The sequence below is a fragment of the Anguilla rostrata genome, chromosome 17 (genome assembly GCF_018555375.3).
Source record: "Anguilla rostrata isolate EN2019 chromosome 17, ASM1855537v3, whole genome shotgun sequence".
NCBI lineage: Eukaryota > Metazoa > Chordata > Actinopteri > Anguilliformes > Anguillidae > Anguilla > Anguilla rostrata.
Genome location: NC_057949.1, coordinates 25105241 through 25128823, shown reverse-complemented (window position 1 = coordinate 25128823; position 23583 = coordinate 25105241). Strand labels below are relative to the sequence as shown.

General features: G+C 51.4%; 1 protein-coding gene across 10 annotated transcripts; it reads left to right on the top strand.

Moving 5' to 3' along the window:
* Positions 1–3203: 3203 nt before the first annotated feature.
* Positions 3204–23112, top strand: brd4 (bromodomain containing 4). Of its 10 annotated transcripts, none has more exons than XM_064314782.1 (19): positions 3204–3484; positions 8230–8598; positions 9149–9286; positions 9490–9625; positions 9925–10268; positions 10505–10891; positions 10994–11122; positions 11459–11683; positions 12487–12752; positions 13568–13938; positions 14713–14826; positions 14971–15351; positions 15698–16399; positions 17082–17176; positions 18161–18327; positions 18723–18828; positions 19908–20113; positions 22308–22578; positions 22957–23112. In XM_064314782.1, exons 2-19 carry the CDS (start codon positions 8359–8361, stop codon positions 23023–23025), a joined length of 4347 nt encoding a protein of 1448 aa, XP_064170852.1. In that variant the 5' UTR covers positions 3204–3484; positions 8230–8358; the 3' UTR covers positions 23026–23112. The 10 variants fall into 10 exon arrangements, with proteins under 10 accessions (XP_064170852.1, XP_064170849.1, XP_064170846.1 ...); XM_064314779.1 differs by having other exon boundaries at positions 18723–18834; XM_064314776.1 differs by having other exon boundaries at positions 3205–3484; positions 9928–10268; positions 18161–18305; positions 18698–18834.
* The last annotated feature ends 471 nt before the right edge of the window (positions 23113–23583 follow it).

The window sequence follows — 23583 nt, the reverse complement described above, 5'->3', positions numbered from 1 at the left end:
ACAATTAACATGTGGGTAATGTGCAGGTTCTCAGCATTTATTGAAAGGGTACTTTTGTTCATTTTGTATTCACCATGTAGAAATTACAGCATTTTTTTTACAGTGCTGTGAAAAAGTATTCGCCCCCTTCCTGATTCACTCTCTTATTGAGTATTTCATGTCTCACTAAATGGTTTCAGATCTTTAGACAAAATATAACATTAGACTAAGGGAAACAGTAAACAAAAACACATTTTAAAAATAATAATTTAATTTATTTAATGAAAATGTTGTCAAACACCCATATCACTCGTGTGAAAATGTAACTGCCTCCTTAGTTGCTCAGTCAACCATGGGGTTGCAGTGTAGTATAATAGGTAGAGACTGGTCTTGTAACATAAAGGCGCAGGTTCACAGGTGCCATTGTACCCTTGTATCCACTGTATCCTTGGCAAGATATTTAACTAGCAAATTTAAATACCATTAAGTTATGTAATTATGTAAAAACGCTAGCAGATGGATGATACTGTATCCTGAGCAAGTAACTTACAATTACCTAATTATTAAAACGTCAGCTGGTGAATCGCAGCCTGTAACTAGAACCAATTAACCAATTTAATTGATAACTTGTTTCAGCTGAGTGAACACAGCCAGCCTTGATTGCAGCCACTACAAAGTTTCTACAAGCACACAGTCATGCTGCAGGTGTGTCCATAGACGACTCAAGCTAAGGTCAGTAAAATTTCAGTCAAATAAGAAAGAGTACAGGGTCACAAACTAGAGATCATTCATGGGACTCTGAGCATGCAGTAAGATGTGGAAACCAGTACTAACCGAAAGGAAGCGTCATTGCCCCCGTCTCATCTCGCACATTCGAAAAGGACCTGGCTGATCCCCAGGCCTTTCGAGATAATATTCCATGGACAGATGAGTCAAAAGTGGTGCTTTTTGAACGGCATGGGCGCCATTATATCAGGCATAAAGCAAATACAGCATTTCACAGTGAGAACATCATACCAACAGTTAAACATGGTGGTGGCAGTGTGATGGTGTGGGGATGCTTTTCTGCCTCGGGACCTGGACAACTTGCCATTATTGAAGGAATGATTAATTCAGCTCTGCACTAAAAAGGCATGTCTGGCCATCCGTCCGGGAGCTGAGACTGAAAGGTAATTTGGTAACGCAGCACGACAACGTAAACAATAATTTAAAAAACACAAAAAGTAAGTCTACATCTCAATGGCTGAAAAGAAACAAAAAAAATGCAGTTTTTGAGTGCCCTATTCAGACCTGAAATGAGCAGTTCATGTTCGAAAAACTTACCAATTTGTCTTTAATTAAAGCAGTTCTGCAAGGAAGAGTGGGCAAAAAGTCCTCATTAGTAAGGTAAAGGATTGATGTCAAATTATAGGAAGCATTTGGTTGCATTGCTACTAAAGGTGCTTCAACCAGTTATTAAATTTAAATGGTAAAATGACACTCTCTTAAATGCAGTCCATTTAAATTTAAGGGGGAAGCTACTTTTTCACATGGGTGATATGATTATTTGATAACTTTTTTCATTAGATAAATTAAATAATAATCTTAAATATGTTTTGTGTTGACTCAACAACAATGAAAAACAAAATGTCTAATATTACATTTTGTCTAAAGATCTGAAAGCAATCAGTGTGACAAATATGCAATAGTAGAGGAAACCAGGCAAATACTTTTTCATCTCACTGTATATATGCTTGAAAGCACTGATAAATCATGGTTATCTGTTATAAAATTGAATTATAACCCTGTACTATTATACTGAGTGACTGGGGTTTTTTGACAGAAGAGTACAAACGGACAACATTACGTGCCAGGGGGAAGCAATGACACTCTCAAACAAAAACACTGTATCTGTTCCTAAGTTTGATCATGATAACAGCCTTTCTGTTAAAAGAGGAGGAAATAATTTCAATATAAAGCTTAGCACCATCTGCAATAAGTAAAAACAACTTTTATTTGTGTATGCAATATTTAGCTAAAAGAAAAACTAGACTAATCAAATAGAAAATATCAGCATCCTCTTCTTGTAATTTGTGAAACCAAGAATCACAAGCTGAAACTATATTTGGGAATATATGAAGTATGACATCCATAAACTGTTGCCAGAATCTCTTAGTGTAGTCACAGTGCCAAAACAAATGATACACATTTTCTGTAGTTTACAGAAGGAGCAGGTATTGATATCATTCTTGAATCTTTACTCTTTTCAAAAACTATTTAGAAGGACAACATCTGTGAACCCATTCATATGTTACTCCTTTGACTTTGTTAACAACTAAGTATCTTTGAGGTGGAGACAAAACTTTATTCCAGTCAATTTTATCCACATGCCTATTCTGATAAAACGTGACTTTAGGAAATGCATTAAATTCACTCTGAAAGAGAGACTGGCTCTTCCTATTGTTCGAGGGTGGCGAAAAAAAACATATATTACCAACTGGTGTATCTAAAAGTTTGAAGGATGGCACAATACCAGGTATCTGGTTGTTTAGGCCCTTAGCTTTAAAATACAATAGCAAATTATTTAGCCGTAATAGGAACATTAGAATGGAATAAATAAAAAAAATCACTATAATGGAAAGAAGATCCTCAATCAATAAATAATCTGCTCACTAAAATCATATTATTATTGGACCAGTTATCAAGATAAAGTGATTTGTTTCAGTATAAAATACCTCTATTGTGCCAAATTACAAAATTATGTGGAGCATAATTATGCTTGTAAATGAAAGACCAGGATCATAAACATTGTTTTTGGAAGGAGGATTGCTAGACTGGACTTTTGTCAGGGTTTTAATGACAAAACATAAAACTAAGACCACCTAAATAAAAGAATATATGACTTGAAATGAAATTCCAAACCAAAGTGGGATTTTTCAGGTACTAGGCCTATTTGATCCCATTTATTTTGAATGTGTAATTGAGAGTAGAACATTTTAAAACCACCTTTCTCATTAGTTCGTGACAACAGACATCTTAACATAATGGTTCTTGTTCTTCCATATTTTTTTTTTTACAGATGTAACATCAACATCAATATATTGGGAAGGCAGATTTGCCATCCAGCCATGTTGGCACGCCCCATAGCCTACTTAAACAGCACGAGAGTTTGGCACTTTTCAGTGCCCTGTGTTTTTTCAATCTTACCACGTGAAGACAATGTGGTCATTCAAACAGTGTGTCACATCAAACTTGGAATTTCTGTACGTTCATCAGATAGAGGTATAGCAGCATAAGTCAATCTAGATATGCCTTCAGTTTTAAACAAGAGTTCTTCCCTTTAGCGCCAGGTCTCATCCACTGATTTAATTTCTTCTAAGCGACTGGGGTCGCTGCGAAATGACACATACCTTTGACGTAGAACGTTTCGTCCATTGTGCGTGTGACGTCACCAACGTAGAAAGCAGCTCGTTCTGGATTCTGGGAAGGGAAGAGTCGCGCGCGCACTGACAACCGATAAAATAAGGTAAATAAAACACAGTTCCTTTGATTGTGTCGGGCCACAAGAGCAAAACAAACGACGGCTTGTGGATTTGGGCGTCAAGTTTAAGGGAGACTGACGTTATATTGGAGGTCTTCGTTCAGTTTGTGCGGCGCCAAGTCGAAAGTGCCCCAGTAGTAACGGAGGCCTGTTGGAAAGCGAGGCAGGGAAAGGTATAAAATAGTTGTTTTATCGTGTTGTCCTGGGTCTGCACGAGTGTCTGCCAAACCAAGTGTGCTGAATACTTCGTATGAAGGGCATCTTTGTGTCTTATAGTGACGCGAATGATACATGGCGAGGTTGTGAGTGCGGCTCCGTTTCAATCGGTTGTTTATTTGCAGTCTCCAGGCCGTAATCGTGCCGTTCTACGTAGATTCGGGAGCGTAGCTGTGTTACTTTAGTGCGGTCGGTGCGTGTGATACGTTACGTAAACTCTTGAGGAATAGTGTAGCGTCCTCCGTCGTATTCTTGAAGTGCGTTTACGTACGGAGGCGTATATCGCCGAATGTGTGTTGCAGTGTTTTATACCTTGCAACAGTTGAGTGTTTCTGAGATTTTTCACTTAAATATTCAATGAACATGCTAAATACAAAGGCGGTTTTATTTATATTGTTTTGGTGGAACAGGACGTAGGGCGATAGGTAAGGTGTATAAACAGACGTAGCGGCTAGCAGTCTTCGTTGGTTAACGTTACGTATCTGGCTAGCTAGCTAGTGCCGCCTTGAAAATTTTCCGCTAGCTAACGCGGTAGCCTGCGAGTCCATTGACAATCGAAAGGAGTGAGTGGCACGTTAGCGTCGAAAATCTGTCGGCAGGAGCTGTAGCTACCAAACGACACCCCCTCGATATTGGCTTGCTGGAATTTGCTGTCAATACATTTGGGATTTATCTAGCTGGAGACAAGGAACCAGAGCCGCTTTTAGTCGCCATTTTGTGTGTTGCTAATGAGGGGAAACGTAGATGTTGAATTTTTAAAGAAGACACAGTATTACATAAAGGGGTAGCTCGTTTAACGTTGCCTTAAATGTTATGTCTGTCGTTTGCTCGTAGTGTCTGTTCTGTTATCACGTCAGCAACTACATTAGCTGACCAACTTAGCCACCTACTTTCGCTTAGTTAGCTGCTTCTCGTCACACCGACGTATTGTTTCAACTAGGGTTAGTCGGCTTCATCACAGTCGGCTTCATCAACCACTGGCCGCAAATATGGAGTACAAAATCATTCTTATTTGTCTCCCTTGCAAATTAAATTACTTTGTTTTCGAAGGCTGTCTGACAGCTCGGTCTCTGCAGATGGTGGTTCGTACACTGTGGGCTTGTGTGTTGTGTTAATTTTCTATGTATCGTGTGCAACGTTGCTGAATAACCAGCCATATAAATATGTAAGTTATACTAACAGTCATAAAGCATACCTAACGACATCTACTGGTGTTGCGCGCTGAATACAGTTGGCCTCTTGAAAGTGGAAGTTTCTGTATATTCTTTTACCTGTACCTGAAGGTTGTCATGCGATTGAACAGTTTGTGGCGAACATATTAACGCGTGACTGATGTCAGTTCAGTTCCGTGGAGAGGGTACGTTAGGATAAGATGTCTGAGCCCGCGTTTTATACTTGTATACAGTATGTGTACTTGTATGTAGGTTGATAAGCAAATGCAGTTGCGCAATACTTAATAATTTGGTTAAAGTACATAATGCACAGGACTGCCCAGTCCTGTTCCCTGAGATGTACTGTCTTGTAGGTTTTCATTCCACCCCTAATTTGGCAGATATGATTCTATTAATAAGCGGCTCTATGAGGTCTCTAGCTGTTGAATGAGGCGTGCTTTGTTAGGGTTTGAGTGAAAATCTACAGGATGGTATATCTCCAGAAACGGGGTGGGGCAGCCCTGATAATGCTCATATGATCCTCACTTTTCCATGACCTTTGACCTGTCTGTGTACAGGCTGCATTAATTGAACTTCCTGAGTAATTTCAAAAGAAATATCTACATCAATCATTAGTTCTATCAGCATTTCTAGCTTGCTGGATCGAGGTTGCAGAATACTTGTTGACAAATAACATTTTTATGAAATTTCCCTATCGCTGCTTTCTTCGTTTCCTGAATTTGTATAGGGTAGTGTCAGGTAGAAAAAGACTTTTTGGAACAGCAGTGTTGCGTAAGTCCATGGTGTACAGGGTTTTCACGGACAGTTGAGGGCTGAAATTAACTGTAAACTGGGTATACGTTTCTGGTTTTACTGCTACAGGTTTGTGGAGGGTGGGTGTGGCGGAGTCCTGCTGATGAAGGCTAGCAGAGTTGTACCATTCAGCAGACGAGATATCTAACCGGAGTGTTGTTGGTTTGAATCTCTGGGGAGCCTTCCGTAGGTTCAGACATATGATAGACGGGGAGAGGCTTGTGTTGACTGCTGAGAGCAGAAGGGTAGGGTGGCTTATGGTGGGCAGATGGTAGGAGATTGGGTTTTTTTTTTTGGGGGGGGGGGTACCAGATGAAAGGGAGCTCTTTTGACCCTTTTGACATTTTTTCTGCATCACCTTTGCAGGATTGTGGGTCAGGGGAAGGAGCTGTCTGGCTGTATGAAGCTTGATGGTTTCTGGGAGAAATCCCTGCGGCATGATTTGGGGTTGGAGGTTCCTGCGGCTGGGTTCTAGTGGGGTTTTTTTTATTTATTTATGTTTTTAATTTTAAGAGACCCTTGCACACCTAGCTGATTGGATGAGCAGACATCCATGTCACATTGATCGATTATGAGGTAACTGGCTGTTTTAAATCATTCGTGAGTATGTACACGATGAGGACAGCAGCAGCAGCTACAACTCATCCCTGTATTAAAAAGACTATTGCGCCTTGTAAATAAAATATTTCAAAGAGACGGAGTTGCACATACTTGGCGAGTGCTGAATTTTAATTATTTTTACCATTGTATTTATTTGCCTCACCACTCAGTGAAAGGTTTGACTGCACACCCCACATTCTGCCCCCAATCATTGGCATGTAGCTGTATAACTAAATGCAGCTTACAGTATACGGCTATAGTGGCGGTGTTGAGGCATGTCATGCCAGGAAACAAGTGCACATATTGTAAATGGGGTGGTAAGGAATTCAGGAAATGAAGAGCAGAGGAATTTTGTATAAATGTTATTTGTCAACAAGTATTCTGCAGCCTCGATGCAGCAAGCTAGAAATGGCAATTGATGTAGGCCTAGATGTTTCTTTTGAAATGACTCAGGAAGTTCAATTAATGCATCCTGTTACACGGACAGGTCAGAGGTCATGGAAAAGTGAGGATGAGTGAGTGAGTTCATACTGTTGATGGGAAGAGAAAAGGGAAGGAGAGGCGTGGTTTGAGGAGGAATCATGGACAAAGGGGAGAGGGACAGAGGTTTTCACCGCTGAGTCCTTCACTCACCTCCCAAACAAACACTCACCCAATTATACGCTTCCCAAGTTAACACTGACCACGATAGAAAGTTTTAGCACGTTAGTAGTAGTATGTTTGAAAAAACATTTTGACTGTCGTATTTATATTTTAAACTACTGTAAGCGAAATACAAAGTGTTCACTGTATAGGTTTTTGATAATGTATTTGGTTACTCCACACATTGACATGGAGTAGAAGGGAATGCAGTTCATGCACATTTATTCAGCTGGGTTGGGTAGTATTAATGGAAAATAATGACTTAAAGTGGTGTCCACATTTCACACGCTGTGGTGCATGGATGAGCTTCACCGTCTTAGACTGAATCCGGACCGTCCCGGTGCTGACTGGTCAGCAGCTGCGTGGGGTGACACACAACTGGTAACTGAATCACCCAGGGTACGCGAGGGCTCAGTCGGTTTGGGGGTCTGAATTTCATTACTCTCTCGCATACGAATGTGCTCAGCCCATCGTTGGGTGCCAAATTAAATAAAAAGTAAAAAAAAGTAACCTCATTTATTGCAATAAGTTATAAGGCTTATAAGGCAATAAGGCTATAAGTTAAGATAGTTTTTTGTCATTAGGAGAAATACGGATTTCTGCTTGCTGAAATACAGTATGATGAAAGACAACCAGATGAACTCTGATGGAATGTGTATATGTGTATATGTGTATGTGCAAGTTTGTGTGTGGGAGAGAGTGGGGTTAGATGGACTGTAGTGTAGGCCCAGTTTGAGGTGCATTCTTTGTGTCTTGTGTATATTTTTAGCAGGAGTGGTGACTGAGTTTGGCCTTGGGCTTCAGATTGTCTTTGTACTTCTTCTCGAACACAGTGTACCTGTGATGCTGCTCTGGGGGGGGGGGGGGCTCAGTAGAACAGCTCCTCCCTATGCACGTACGGAGGTGGCTTTGAAACATTCACATCTAAAACAGTGGCTTGGAACACTCCCATTCAGAAAGCTGCCTCAGAACACTCGCATTTGGAACACTGGCTTGGAACATTAACATTCAGGCCTGGCCCTGAGCACTCAAATCTAGAACACTGGACCAGAACACTGACATTCAGAACACTGGCCTGGAACACTCACATGCATAGCACTGGCCTGGGGCACTCGCATGCAGAACACTGACCTGGACTGACTCGTAAACTTAAATTCAGATTGCAGAGGTTATGTCTTATATGAAGTGATTGTGGCAGCGATGGAGATTACTGTACTGAAGGTAATTGTGACGGCGTCTCTGAGAGCGGTGATGGGCACACTGTGATGGTCGTGATGGTGAAGGTGTCGATGGCGTGCTCCTCCACAGAGACCGCGGTGAGGAGTGCAATGGGACCATCGCTGCTCTCCAGGTGGAGTCTGCGCCAGAGTCGAGACTGAACGACTGGCGTCCCGCCGCCCCTGCCCTCCCCCCTGCCCCTAGCCCCGCCCTGTCAGCATGGGGGACGGCCTGGATGCAGCACAGATGTCGGGAGGAAGCAGCAGCCAGGGGCACCCTGCAGCCCCCCCCAATGCCACCTTCAACCCCCTGGTCCCTGGGACCACAATCCCCGCCCGGCCCAAGCGGCAGACCAATCAGCTGCAGTACCTGCTGAAGGTGGTCCTGAAGACGCTGTGGAAGCACCAGTTCTCCTGGCCCTTCCAGGAGCCTGTCGATGTCGTCAAACTCAACCTGCCTGTGAGTCTATCCATCTTCCACCTCCTGCTCCCCCACTTTCTACTGACCTCTGTCCATCTTCCACCTCCTGCTCCCCCACTTTCTACTGACCTCTGTCCATCTTCCACCTCCTCCTCTCCTACTTTCTACTGACCTCTATCCATCTTCCACCTCCTCCACTCCTACTTTCTACTGACCTCTGTCCTTCTTGGACTGCATTTATATATAAATGGACTGCATTTATATACCGCTTTTATCCAAAGCGCTTTACAGTTGATGCCTCTCATTCACCAGAGCAGTTAGGGGTTAGGTGTCTTGCTCAGGGACACTTCGACATGCCCAGGGCGGGGTTCGAACCGGCAACCGGCAACCCTCCGATTGCCAGACAACTGCTCTTACCTCCTGAGCTATGTTGCCCCTATCTTCCACCTCCTACTTTCTACTGACCTCTGTCCATCTTCCACCTCCTCCACTCCTACTTTCTACTCATCTCTGTCGCACATTCTGCCCTCCTTTATTCACATGAAGTAATCGGCTGCACCTTCCCCCTTCCCCCTTCTCCCCTGATCAGGACTATTACAAGATCATTAAGATTCCTATGGACATGGGAACAATCAAGAAGCGACTGGAGAACAGCCACTACTGGAGCGCGCAAGAATGTATTCAAGACTTTAACACAATGTTCACCAACTGCTACATCTACAACAAGGTACTGCTGCCACTGTGTGGAACCAAGTGCCAAGTGTTTGGGAAATTGTGATGAAAGATATTATGTAAATATTTAAAAACAAAAAACAGTAGTGACGTGTGTGTGTGTGTGTCTGTGTGTGTTGTCCACGGGTGTGTGGCGTGCATACGCGTGTGTGTGTGTGTGTGTGTGTGTGGGTGTGTGCGTTGCTGCTGCTGCTGCAGCCTGGAGATGACATCGTGCTCATGGCAGAGGCGCTGGAGAAGATGTTCCTGCAGAAGATTTCGGAGATGCCCCCAGAGGAGACTGAGATCACAGTCATGGCTGGCAAGGGGCGTGGTCGGGGCCGCAGAGACAAAGGTGAGTGATCTGGGAGGGGGGGGTCAGAGGTGAGTGATTTGTGATTTGGGAGGGGTGCAATTAGAGGTGAGTGATTTGGGAGGGCGGGGTCAGAAGTGAGTGATTGGGAGGGGTAGAGCCACTGGTGAGTGATTTGGGGGGGCGGAGTCAGAGGTGAGGGATGTGGCGAAAGCTGTACAGACGGGGTGAGTGAATGGCTGGGGGGTGTGAGGCTCTGTGGACCCAGATCAGCGTACAGCTGTATAACCGGGTATATTTTCTACCTCGTCTGTCTGTCTGTCGGTCTGTCTCACTCTCAGGAGGCCAGAATTTGAAACCAGGCCCAGCCTTGGATTCTCCGTCCGCGATGGCCCACACGCACGGCCTCTCCACCCCCACCCTGGCGCCACAGGCACGGGGCCCTCCGCAGGGCCCTCCTCCTCTTCCTCATCCTCCTCCTCCTCCTCTTCCTCCTCCTCCTCCCAACCCGCGCCTACCTCCCACGCTAATCACCCACGTCCCCCCGCCCTGCCCTCCTTACAGCCTGGGCCCCCCTGACCACATCACGCAGGGCCCCGTCCTGACCTCAGTGCCCCCTCCCACCCACACCACCCTGCCTCACCCCCACATACCCATCCAGCAGAACGCTGCCCCCCTGCCCAAAGTGAGTACTCCAGTGCAGTTTCTGTGAGGGATGGGGTGGGCGGGGAGCCTATTCCTTATGAATTTACTATGCATTTGATTATCCTCATCTCTCAACCCCCCCCCCCCATGCTTTTCATTTTTCTTATCTCGTTTTCCTTTCTCTCCCTACATCCTCTCTTTTCTTTGCCCCTCCCCTGTTACGCTCTCTCTCTCGCTGTCTCTCTCTCTCTCTCTCTATCTCCTTCTCTCCTGTAGCAGAAAAAGAGCCAGAAGAGGAAAGCAGACACGACCACGCCCACCGCGAACGACCAGCTGAGCGAGTCCCCGCCCGTCGCCTCCGAGCCGAAGGCCCCGCCCCGCCGCGAGAGCAGCCGCCCCACCAAGCTGCCCAAGAAGGAGGCGCCCGACTCCCAGCACCACCCGGGGCTGGGCGTGCTGGGCGGGGGCGGGGTCGGGGGCGGGGCGCACAGCCCGAAGCGGCAGGAGCAGCTGCGGTACTGCACCGGCATCGTCAGGGAGGTGCTGTCCAAGAAGCACGAGGCCTACGCCTGGCCCTTCTACAAGCCCGTGGACGTGAAGGCCCTGGGCCTCCATGACTACCACGACATCATCAAGCACCCCATGGACCTCAGCACCGTCAAGGTGAGGCAGGGTGGAGCCGGCGGCAGGGGGTGGGGCCCAAGGCTCGCGGCGCCGTCTGACTGGCTGTGAGTGAAAGCCCTCTCTTTGCCCGTCCCGTACCAGGCCAAGCTGGACAGCAGGCAGTACGTGGACCCCCAGGACTTTGCCGCGGACATGCGGTTGATGTTCTCCAACTGCTACAAGTACAATCCCCCCGACCACGACGTGGTGGCCATGGCACGCAAACTACAGGTGAGCTCAGGCATTCTCACAAACGTGCGGGCACACACACACACACACACACACACACACACACACAGTCATGACACCCATGCAGGGTGCGCCAGCGGAGATCAATTCTGACCAATCCAGTGGCACCAGTCCTGGCCACCCATCCCTGCAGGTTGATACATCTGCCACACACTGCACCTGTGTGTGTGCGTGCGTGCGTGCGCACCCTACTGTTCTCTCGAACCCCCGCCCCGTCTCATATGCATTAAATGGAAGCGGGTTGGTCTCGACCAGGAGAACTACAGTTCCCATGACTCCCTCCGGCTGTGCCCATCTGGTGTTTTGTCCTCCCGGCAGGATGTGTTTGAAATGCGCTTTGCCAAGATGCCCGATGAGTCCGAGGAGCCAGCACGCCTCACCCCCTCTCCCGCGCTTCTCCCCGCCCCCGTGAAGTTGCAGCCGCCCCCCGCCCTCCTCCCCTCCTCCTCCGACAGCTCCAGCGACTCGTCCTCCGAGTCGGAGTCCTCCACTGATGATTCGGAGGAGGAGAGGGCCCAGAGACTGGCAGAGCTGCAGGAACAGGTGAGGGTGCTTGCCTCTGCTGATTGGGTCGCGCGGTGCAGCGCCATTAAAATTTTTAAAACTGTAAAATACCATCATTTCGCAAAATTCAGTACTTCGTGAAAACGCACATGACATTGCTTTATATTGCAGCAAAAATGACTGCTATTGCTATCCATTGGAAAATAAATGCCGTGCCTTTAAGAGGTTTAGGGAACACTGATGTAGTGGACGTGCCGAGTGGCCTGTACGTGGGTGGGGTCTATATGGGATACTGGAAATTTCAGGACGCGGTGTCCTGGTCAATAGGTTCGCCATGATTTAAAACGAAAAATTTATTAAAAAATGTAATTGTACATCACTCCTCCCCCAAGGAGAAACATTTCACCTCATTTGTTAGCCAAAATAAGGATAAATCGTTTGCACAGAAAGCTAGCCAAATAAAATCAGGGGAAACTAGTCCATTTAGGTAGCTATCTGGCTACCTAGCATGACTGGGTTCCCCATCTTTTTGTGGATAATTTCCCCATAGCCCCACCAGCGGCCAGATGTGTAGCCACACCCCCAGCCTGAGGGATGCTTCGTGAGCAGCCTGTGTGCTGGTGGTGTGAGGGTCTCAAAAATGGGATGGTGCTATTTTCGATGCCCTTTTATCGTTAGTATTGCTTTGGTATGTCCTGCCGACAGATTTGAATCTGAGAGAGAGCAGCCTTTTAAAACCAACTGTACGATCGCGACTTATTTTTTACCGTGAGTTTTTTTTTTTTTTTTAGCGATTGTTTTAATTGCGGCAGCGCGAACGTGATTGGCTGTTCTTCCCGCAGCTGAAGGCGGTGCACGAGCAGCTGGCTGCGCTGTCGCAGCCGCAGACGAGCCGACCAAAGAAGAAGGAGAAGGAGAAAGAGAAGGAGAAGAAGGAGAAGGAGAAAGAGAAGAAGGAGAAGGAGAAGGAGAAGAAGCAGAGGAAGAAGGCCGGGGGCGCGCCCCCTCCCCTGGCGCTGGAGCCTCTCCACGAGCCCCCGCTGCAGCCCCCCCTCAGGAAGAACAAGGGCGCCAAGGAGGCGGCACCCAAGAAAACCAAGGCGGCCAGGTACACACCTGCCCTGCAGCTCGAACCCTCTGCCCCCGCGCTCCCGCTCTCTGGCGCCCCCTCTGTGCCTTATGGGAATCACATAAAGGCACTACACTACATTACATTTAAAGTACATTTGCTTGGCAGACACATTTATCCAAAGCGACGTACAATAAGTGCGTACCGAAGGTCATTGTAACGACTACGAAACACAGGTCCGATAAGGTACAATACTCATTTTGTAACAGTTAGCCATAGCCATGAACACATTAAAGTCCAATTCACACAGTGAGCATTACTCTCTGACCTAACCTATGCTACGTCAAACTGGGAGGCATTACAAGCTACAACATCAAGGCAATGATACAAGGCACGATAAGTGCTGGATGGAGGTACACGTAACATGAAAGTGGCACAGGAGGTACACGTGTAGCATGAAAGAATGGTGAACTACTACTCCGCTACGGATGATTTCATAGGAACTTGTAACACGTGTTGTGCTCTGCGTCTCTTAATTCAGCCTGAACTACAGATCGCTTTGATGCCAAGCACACTACGTGACATTGCAGTCTTTGGGAAGATGCTCTGAAGCAGAGCAATGGAGCGGTATTGGGGAACGACATTATTACTCTCAGGGGGGATTCGGTGTTGCCCAGAGAGGCACTGAAGCCCGTTTATAATCGCTAAGTGCAATACTGTGTTAAGAAACAACAATTTGTATTGCAGCAAGAAGGTGTGACTAGACTGATAACCTCTCTTGCACAGCTACGCCTGTATAATTAAGGAAATCCAAATGCACCCCCCCCCCCTTCCTGTCACATGTCTTCCCACAGCAGGAAGGAGGGACTGAAGAACAGCCGTTCCGTGGCTCCTCCTCCTGCCGTGGCCCCGCCCATCCTGGCCCCCGTGGTCGCTCGGGAGACGGAGGAGGACCTGGGCTCGGGTGTGGCGGTGGGCGGGGCTGCGGGGGACAAGGGCAAGCCCATGTCCTACGAGGAGAAGCGGCAGCTGAGTCTGGACATCAACAAGCTGCCGGGGGACAAGCTGGGCCGCGTGGTGCACATCATCCAATCGCGCGAGCCCTCGCTCAAGAACTCCAACCCCGACGAGATCGAGATCGACTTCGAGACGCTCAAGCCGTCCACGCTGCGCGAGCTGGAGAGATACGTCTCCTCCTGTCTGCGCAAGAAGAAGAAACCTGCAGGCGAGTCACTGTCCTCCTCCACCGAGTCACTGAGTCACTGTCCTCCTCCACTGAGTCAGCGAGTCACTGTCCTCCTCCACTGAGTCACTGTCCTCCTCCACTGAGTCACTGTCCTCCTCCACTGAGTCAGCGAGTCACTGTCCTCCTCCACTGAGTCAGTGAGTCACTGTCCTCCTCCACTGAGTCAGTGAGTCACTGTCCTCCTCTACTGAGTCAGTGAGTCACTGTCCTCTTCCACTGAATCAGTGAGTCACTGTCCTCCTCCACTGAGTCAGTGAGTCACTGTCCTCCTCCACTGAGTCAGTGAGTCACTGTCCTCCTCCACTGAGTCAGCGAGTCACTGTCCTCCTCCACTGAGTCAGCGAGTCACTGGCCTCCTACACTGAGTCAGTGAGTCACTGTCCTCCTCCAGTGAGTCACTGTCCTCCTCCACTGAGTCAGTGAGTCACTGTCCTCCTCCACTGAGTCAGTGAGTCACTGTCCTCCTCCACTGAGTCACTGAGTCACTGTCCTCCTCCACTGAGTCAGCGAGTCACTGTCCTCCTCCACTGAGTCAGCGAGTCACTGTCCTCCTACACTGAGTCAGTGAGTCACTGTCCTCCTCCAGTGAGTCACTGTCCTCCTCCACTGAGTCAGTGAGTCACTGGCCTCCTACACTGAGTCAGTGAGTCACTGTCCTCCTCCACTGAGTCTGTGTCCGAGTAATATTCCTGAATGCTGAGCATGCTGTGGTTTTGTGTTGTCACCGTGCATCTAAGCAGTTTGTTCCCACAGCGGCAGAGAAGGCGATGGAGACAGTGACCATAACGAAGATGAAGGCGGGCTCTTCATCAGACTCGGGCAGCAGCAGCACTTCCAGCTCCTCTGATAGTGAGGGCTTTGGGACAGGTAAACGTGCTTTCCCTCACAGTGCTTCGGAACGCTAACACACACACACACACACACACACACCTAGAGACACACATACACACACACACACACACAGTGACAAAGCTGTATGCACGGTTTTGCTAAAAAGCCTCCTCTTCTCAGGGCTGCGTCAGAAGCTGAAGAAGAAGTTGAGCACGGGGAAGGACAGGAAGAAGCCGCTCCACCAGGCGATGGGGGGGCCCGCCCCTCAGCTACTGCCACCCCCCCTGCCCCAGGTCCCAATGGTTCAGCCTACACAGCAGCTGAAGCAGCACCCCTCCCCTCCAGCGTATGTGGCTCCTCCCATGATGCTGCAGTCCTCCCAGCTGCTGGGGGGCGCTCTGGACCCCCTCCCTCACTTCAGCCAGCCCGTTATGCACCTGTCCCAGCAACACGACGACCCGGCCCCGCCCGCGCCTTCCCACCTCGACTCTCACCCCCCCGCTATCGTCCCGGTCGATACGCACCCGTTCCTCAACCAGCACGCCGCGCTGCCCACCCCAGGTACGTCCGCCGCGCGCGAAGCGGGCCCAGGCTCTTCATCGGCGCCCGTCTCTCACGGCCGTATGTGGGTGTGGTTTCCAGCCACAGAAACGCTGATCAGATCCTGCTGCGGCTCTGCAACCTTGGGAAGCTCCATTTTTTGTGTCTGGGTATCTTTTTTTTTTTTTCCTGTTTTTTGTTTTTTATTGATTTATTACTAGAATTGTATGTCTCCTTTTAACTGTTAAATAAAGGAGAATCAAAGGTCTCTCTCGCTCTCCCCCCTTCTCTCTCTCTCTCCCTCTTTCTCTGTCTCATGCTCTCTCTCTCTCTCTCCCCCCCCCCTTTCCCTCCCTCTCTCTCTCAGCTCTTCACAACGCTATGCCACAGCAGCCGTCCCGCCCCACTCACCGGGCAGCGCCTCTACCTCCCAAAGTCGCGCAGCAGCAGCAGCTCCTCCAGCAGCCTGAGCCACAGCCCCATCACCACCACCAGCCTCCACAGCTGCTGACCACGCCCGTGCCGGCCCCTCAGCCCCTCCCCCAGCCTCTGCTCTCCCGCCCCCTGTCCCCGCCCACCCTGCTGTCGCGCGCTCTGTCCCCGCCCACGTTGTCGTCGCGCGCCTTGTCCCCGCCCACCTTGATGTCAAGGGCTCTGTCCCCGCCCACCTTGATGTCAAGGGCTCTGTCCCCGCCCACACTGTTGTCGCGGGCCCTGTCCCCGCCCACCCTGTTGTCGCGGGCCCTGTCCCCGCCCACCCTGCTGTCGGCCCAGCCCCCCCAGGCGCTGCTGGAGGACGACGAGGAGCCGGCGGGGATGCCCGTGAGCCAGGTGCCGCTGTACATGCAGCACCTGCAGAGCCGCCCCGCCCTGTCCGCCCCCATCCTGCAGCCTGCGCAGGCCCTCCAGGGCCCCGCCCACATGCAGCACCTGCCCCCACCCCCCCAGGGCCCCGCCCCACAGACGCAGACGCAGACGCACAAGGCCAGCGCTCCACAGATGCTCCCGCAGCAGCAGCAGCAGCAGCCCCCCTCCACGCGGCAGCACAAACCCGAACCGTACGGCACAGGTGAGGGAGTTTGGCAGGGCTTGGCATTATGACCGTTTACAATCCAGAGCTGTTAAAATGTGTGCATGTGCTGTCAAGTGCTGGAAGGAGCAAGCCATGCACAGGTCAGTGGTCCCCTGGCCCAGGGAATGGTCTGTCTGTGGAGCGCAGGACATTTTAAAATCTGCATTTAGCACTGATTCACCACTTCTGACAAAAACAACTATTTTTGCTGTGATATGCTAACTCGTGATAAAAAAGGCAATAGAATCGTATGCGTCATTCATAATTTTCTTATTTTGTTTGTAACAGAAGCGGAATGAAATGGTGGGGTTAGCAGGATTAAATAACACAGAAATGTTGTTTTGCCATTCTGATCAAAAGTTATTCTTGCCGCACACGCTGGGTCGTCACGCAGTATATTTCTTTCCCTGCATTTTGGCCTTTTTTTTCCCCGCGTAAAAAAGGCTGTTTTCAGAGTAGCGTGCTCCCTCATGCACTGATAGGCTATTGCTGCACTGGGAGGGGCTTATTGGAGGGTTTAATAAAGAAAATGGGATTCAGAAAAATACGACCAGTGCCATAATGACAGACTGGTACGTTAACATGTTTTCTAAGCAGGTTTTTTTTTTACTGCTGAGTACAAGGTGTGATCAGCCACCGCTCAGCCCCAAGCTGTGAACTTCCCCACCTTTTCTGACAGGGCACGCAAGGGAAAGTCTCTCCCCCCAGCTGGCCCAGTACCAGCCCCCCGGCCGACAGACCCCCCCACACAACCTGCAGCCGGCCAAAAAGCCTGTGAGTACTCTGTCTGTGTGCCTGTCTGCGTGCCTGTCTGTCTGTCTGTCTGCCTGCCTGCCTGCCTGTCTGCCTGCCTGCCTGTCTGTCTGTATGCCTACCTGTCTGTCTGTCTGCCTGCCTGCCTGTCTGTCTGTCTGCCTGTCTGTCTGTCTGTGTGCCTGTCTGTCTGTCTGTGTGCCTGCCTGTCTGCCTGCCTGCCTGTCTGTCTGTGTGCCTGTCTGTCTGTCTGCCTGCCTGTCTGTATGCCTGCCTGTCTGTCTGTCTGTCTGCCTGCCTGCCTGCCTGCCTGCCTGTCTGTCTGTCTGTCTGCCTGCCTGCCTGCTTGCCTGCCTGCCTGTCTGTCTGCCTGCCTGTCTGTATGCCTGCCTGTCTGCCTGCCTGCCTGTCTGCCTGCCTGTCTGTATGCCTGCCTGTCTGTCTGTCTGCCTGCCTGTCTGTCTGTCTGTGTGCCTGCCTGTCTGTCTGTGTGCCTGTCTGCCTGTCGGTGTGCCTGTCTTGCCTGTCTGTGTGTCTGCCTGCCTGTCTGTCTGTCTGTCTGTCTGTGTGCCTGTCTGTCTGTCTGCCTGTCTGTCTGCTGCCTGTCTGTCTGTGTGCCTGCCTGTCTGCCTGTCTGTCTGTCTGTCTGTCTGTGTGCCTGTCTTGCCTGTCTTGCCTGTCTGTGTGTCTGTCTGCCTGCCTGTCTGTCTGTCTGTCTGTGTGCCTGACTACCTACCTGCCTGTCTGTGTGCCTGTCTACCTGCCTGTCTGTCGGTCTGCCTGTGTGCCTGTCTGTCTAGATGGTGTTCCCCACAGTGCGACGTCGCGGTACTCTCTGTCACTTTTTTTTTAATGTCTGTCGGGCTGCATGTGTGCTTCAGTCTATCTGTGTGCGTGCGTGTGTGTAACTGCCTGCGTGTGTGTATCGTTGGGGGAGCGAGACATCAGTTAATCAGTTAAATAGCTGAGAAACCCGATGGATCAGCCTGCCTGTGTTCGTTTCAGGAGCAGCGGGGGCCCCAAGCACATGGGGGGATGAAGGAGGAGAAGCTACCAGTAATCCAGGGGGACCCCTTCAGCCCTGCCCTACGGCAAGAACCCCAAAAACACCTCGATGGCAAGCCCGGCCAGCCAGCATCGGGCCTGCAGAGTGAGTACCTGTGTGTGTGCGCGTGTGTGTCTGTGGAGCGCAGGACATTTTAAAATCTGCATTTAACACTAATTCACCAGTTCTGACAAAAAAACATCTATTTTTGCTATAATATGCTAACTTGCGATAAAAAGGCAATTCATAATTTTCTTATTTTGTTTGTAACAGAAGCGGAATGAAATGGTGGGATTAGCAGGATTAAATAACACAGAAATATTGTTTTGCCATTCTCATCAAAAATTATTTTTGCCGCACAGGCTGGGTCATTACACAGTATATTTCTTTCCCTGCATTTTGGCCATTTTTGTTGGGTTTGATTAAGGAAATGATGGAGCTCACTGCATGTGTATGTGCTTGTATGTTAATGTGTGTGTGACTTTCCTTCTTCTCAGGGTTGGACTTGAAGCCCCTGGAGAGTTTGCGGCCTGCGATTCGGGCCTCTGAGCCCAGCGCCCCGCCCCACCCTGCGCCAGACAAGGAGAAGTTCAAGCAGGAGCCCAAGACACCCACTGCCCCCAAAAAGGTACAGGTAGGTCACAGGACAACTGTCACTCACCCACTGACCTCAGGGAAGCACAACCCTCACTGCTCACTCACCCCAGGACAGCACAACCCTCACTGCTCACTCACCCCAGGACAGCACAACCCTCACTGCTCACTGACCCCAGGACAGCACAACCCTCACTGCTCACTGACCCCAGGACAGCACAACCCTCACTGCTCACTGACCCCAGGACAGCACAACCCTCACTGCTCACTGACCCCAGACCAGCACAACCCTCACTGCTCACTGACCCCAGGACAGCACAGCCCTCACTGCTCACTGACCCCAGGACAGCACAGCCCTCACTGCTCACTGACCCCAGGACAGCACAGCCCTCACTGCTCACTGACCCCAGGACAGCACAACCCTCACTGCTCACTGACCCCAGGACAGCACAACCCTCTGCTCACTGACCCCAGACCAGCACAACCCTCACTGCTCACTGACCCCAGACCAGCACAACCCTCACTGCTCACTGACCCCAGACCAGCATAACCCTCACTGCTCACTGACCCCAGGACAGCACAACCCTCACTGCTCACTGACCCCAGACCAGCACAACCCTCTGCTCACTGACCCTAGGACAGCACAACCCTCTGCTCACTGACCCCAGACAGCACAACCCTCACTGCTCACTGACCCCAGGACAGCACAACCCTCACTGCTCACTGACCCCAGGACAGCACAACCCTCTGCTCACTGACCCCAGACCAGCACAACCCTCACTGCTCACTGACCCCAGGACAGCACAACCCTCACTGCTCACTGACCCCAGAACAGCACAACCCTCACTGCTCACTGACCCCAGGACAGCACAACCCTCACTGCTCACTGACCCCAGGACAGCACAACCCTCTGCTCACTGACCTCAGACTTTCTGCAACTCTCTTGCTGAGCTCTAGACAGTAAGACTCTTATTGACCCAAGGACCATTGAAATCTCTTGCTGACCTCAGGACAGTATAGCAGTCTGCCAGGGCAGTCATAATGTTTAAGTTCATAAGCTTAAGTATGGCTAATTGTCCCAGTGACTGAGTGTCTCTCTCTTCCCCCCCCCAGGACGTGAAGCTGAAGAACATGGGCTCGTGGGCCAGCCTGGCGCAGAGGTCCACGTCGGCGCCCTCCTCCACGCTCAAGTCGTCGAGCGACAGCTTCGAGCAGTTCCGCCGGGTCGCACGCGAGAAGGAGGAGCGCGAGAAGGCCCTGAAGGCCCAGGCCGAGCAGGCGGAGAGAGAGCGGCTGCGCAGAGAGCAGGAGAAACTGCGGTGAGCGAGAGAGAGAGAGAGAGAGAGAGGGGCTGCGCAGAGAGCAGGAGAAACTGCGGTGAGCGAGAGAGAGAGAGAGAGAGAGAGAGGGCTGCGCAGAGAGCAGAGAAACTGCGGTGAGCGGAGAGAGAGAAGAGAGGAGAGAGAGGGGCTGCCGAGGCAGGAGAACTGCGGTGACGAGAGAGAGAAGGCTGCGCAGAGGCAGGAGAACTGCGGTGGCGAGAGAGAGAGAGAGAGGAGAGAGAGGGCTGCGCAGAGAGCAGGAGAAACTGCGGTGAGCGAGAGAGAGAGAGAGAGAGAGAGAGAGAGGGGCTGCGCAGAGAGCAGGAGAAACTGCGGTGAGCGAGAGAGAGAGAGAGAGAGAGGAGGGGCTCGGAGAGCAGGAGAAATGCGGGGGAGAGAGAGAGAGAGAGAGGGGCTGCGCAGAGAGAAGAAAACTGCGTGAGAGAGAGAGAGAGAAGGGCCTGCGCAGAGGCAGGAGGCCCGTAGCACGAGGCAGAGAGGCGAGAGAAGGCTTCGCAGAGAGCCAGGGAACTGCGGTGAGCGAGAAGAGAGGAGAGGAGAAGGCTGCGCAGAGGCCAGGAGAACTGCGTGAGCAGGCGAGGGAGAGAGAGAGGGCTGCGCAGAGAGCAGGAGAAACTGCGGTAGAGCGAGAGAGAGAGAGAGAGAGGCTGCGCAGAGGCAGGAGACTGCTGAGCAGAGAGAGGAGAGAAGGCTGCGCGAGAGCAGGGACCGGTGAGCAGAGAGAGAGAGAGGAGAGAGAGGGGCGCGCGAGAGAGCAGGAGAAACTGCGGTGAGCGAGAGAGAGAGAGAGAGAGAGAGAGAGAGGGGCTGCGCAGAGAGCAGGAGAAACTGCGGTGAGCGAGAGAGAGAGAGAGAGAGAGAGAGGGCTGCGCAGAGAGCAGGAGAAAGCGGAGCGGTGAAGCGAGAGAGAGAGAGAGAGAGAGAGAGAGGGTGGCAGAGGCAGGAGAAACTGCGGTGGCGGGAGAGAGAGAGAGAGAGAGAGAGGGCTGCGCAGAGGCAGGAGAAACTGCGGTGAGCGAGAGAGAGAGAGAGGGAGAGAGAGGAGAAGGGCTGCGCAGAGAGAAGGAGAAAGCTGCGGGAGGAGAAGGAGCGGAGAGAGAGAGAGAGAGAGGGGCTGCGCAGAGAGCAGGAGAAACTGCGGTGAGCGAGCGAGAGAGAGAGAGAGAGAGGGGCTGCGCAGAGAGCAGGAGAAACTGCGGTGAGCGAGCGAGAGAGAGAGAGAGAGAGGCTGCGCAGAGCGAGAACTGCGTGGCGGGAAGAGAGAGGAGCAGACAGGAGAAACTAGCGGGAGCGGCGAGAGAGAGAGAGAGAGAGAGAGGGGCTGCGCAGAGAGCAGGAGAAACTGCGGTGAGCGAGCGAGAGTGTCCAGACCCTGAAAGGAGCGTGAGGATTAACGAGCGTAGGAACTAACGAGCATACAGACTAACGAGCGTACAGACTAACGAGCGTAAGGACTAACGAGCATACAGACTAAGGAGTGTAAGGACTAACGAGCATACAGACTAACGAGCGTAAGGACTAACGAGCATACAGACTAAGGAGTGTAAGGACTAACGAGCATACAGACTAAGGAGTGTAAGGACTAACGAGCATACAGACTAACGAGCATATAAACTAACCAGCCTATGGACTAATGAGCGTGCTGATTACCCAGCCTGTAAAAGTAGATGTAGAGACAGTGCCTCATGCACACATCCGGTTGACAAGGTGCTGGGCTGAGAAGCGCAAATGGAAGGAGGGAGGCCCGCACACTGAACTGCTCCATACACAACTTTATCAGAGACCTTTTCATCCCAGTGGAATTTCATACCCGTACATATACATGCGTCAAACCACCTGACCACCTGATGCTCGTGACCCAAGGCGGACACTGGAATATTGGCACTGGTATGCAGGAAAGGACCTGATCTGGTCTGATTCGACCCGATAAAGATACACTGGGATGGAAACGTTGTCTCTAATGAAGGTGTGTATGGTGCAGTTCGGTATGCGGGCTTTCTTCCCGTCATAAAAGCAGATGTGGCTCCGTAGCGCTCGCGCCGGCCGAGGCTCCGTAGCGCTCGCGCCCGCCGCGGCTCCGTAGCGCTCGCGTCCGCCGCGGCTCCGTAGCGCTCGCGTCCGCCGCGGCTCCGTAGCGCTCACGTCCGCCGTGGCTCTTGCTGTGTCGCAGGCCTCGGGAGGAGGAGGAGGTCGTGGAGCAGCCTCGCCGGCCGCTGCTGGAGGAGCCGCGCAGGCGCCAGGAGCAGCAGCAGCAGCATGCGCAGACGCACGCGCAGACGCAGCCGCCACCACCGCCGCCGCAGGCACAGACGCAGGCAGCGGCGGTCACACCTCCTCTCCAGGCCCCGGCCCCGACCCCCCCTCCCTCCACCCAGAGTGCCCTCGACCAGCAGAGGGAGCTAGCGCGCCGCCGGGAGCAGGAGAGGAGGAGGAGAGAGGCGGTGAGCACTTGTCCTCGTCTGCGCTCCTTACCATTTACGCCAACCCCCCCCCCCCCACCCACCCACACACCAGTTCGTAATATCGCCTCAGGCTTGCTCCCCTCACTGAAGGGATTGAACAGTCCTTTACATTACAGTCACTGTACAGTCTTACACATCCACCCTTCTGAAGTGTGTTTATATGTACCACAGCGGCTGAGGACAGCAAAGCTGAATTTTTCTGTTTTTAAACGAACCTCCGGATGTGAGGCAGGTGCGGCAGGCAGGCCTGTCTGCAGGTGTGCGTTGCTCGCTGTCTGAGGCGGGAGAGAGCCCCTGCTCGCCCACCCGCCTGAAACGGAGCTGAGCACCCCTGACCTTTGACCTCTGCTTTCACAGATGGCGGCCACCATTGACATGAATTTCCAAAGCGATTTGATGGCAATTTTCGAAGAGAACCTCTTCTGAGAGGCAAGAGAAGGTGGGACTAGACGAACAACAGGAACGAGCGAGAACCCGTCCCAGAGTGCCGTGGCCACGTAAAGAGTGGGGGGGGCGGGGTTGGAGTGAGGGGGGGGGAGGCGGGGTTGGGCGAGGGGAGGGGAGGGGGGGCGGTGGCGCAAACCTGGGGAGACGCGGAAATGCTCCAACTGAGGCCGTGGCAGAGAAGAGCCGGACTTGGCCTCCCTGTGGAATCCCTCGTGTGCATATGTGCGTGTTGTGTACTCTGACCTGCCTCTGCTACAGTGTATGGGACCGGTCGTGGGGGGGGGGGGTGTCGGGGTGGGGGGCTCTTTCTGTGGTTGTAGCTGTTCCATGTGGGTGTGGCCTTGTTTGCAGTGGGCGGGCCGCAGACGACCTCGCCCACCACCGACGCGTCGTGTGCGCGTGCCGCGAGTTGGCACGGCGACCAGACCAGACGCGAGAGGAACAGGAACGAGGAACCGCGAAAAGAGGCTGTGTGAACAAATCACTGTCTAACCAGAAGGCATTTATTAACTGCCCGACTTGTGTGTGTGTGAGAGA

Bases quoted from the DNA above. Each gene is read 5' to 3' on its own strand.
- brd4 (XM_064314772.1), top strand. From the start codon at position 8,359: ATGGGGGACGGCCTGGATGCAGCACAGATGTCGGGAGGAAGCAGCAGC. The intron at 17,177-18,160 runs GTGAGTACTCTG...TGTTCGTTTCAG, and splicing joins TGCAGCCGGCCAAAAAGCCT to GAGCAGCGGGGGCCCCAAGC. The intron at 22,579-22,956 runs GTGAGCACTTGT...CTGCTTTCACAG, and splicing joins AGAGGAGGAGGAGAGAGGCG to ATGGCGGCCACCATTGACAT.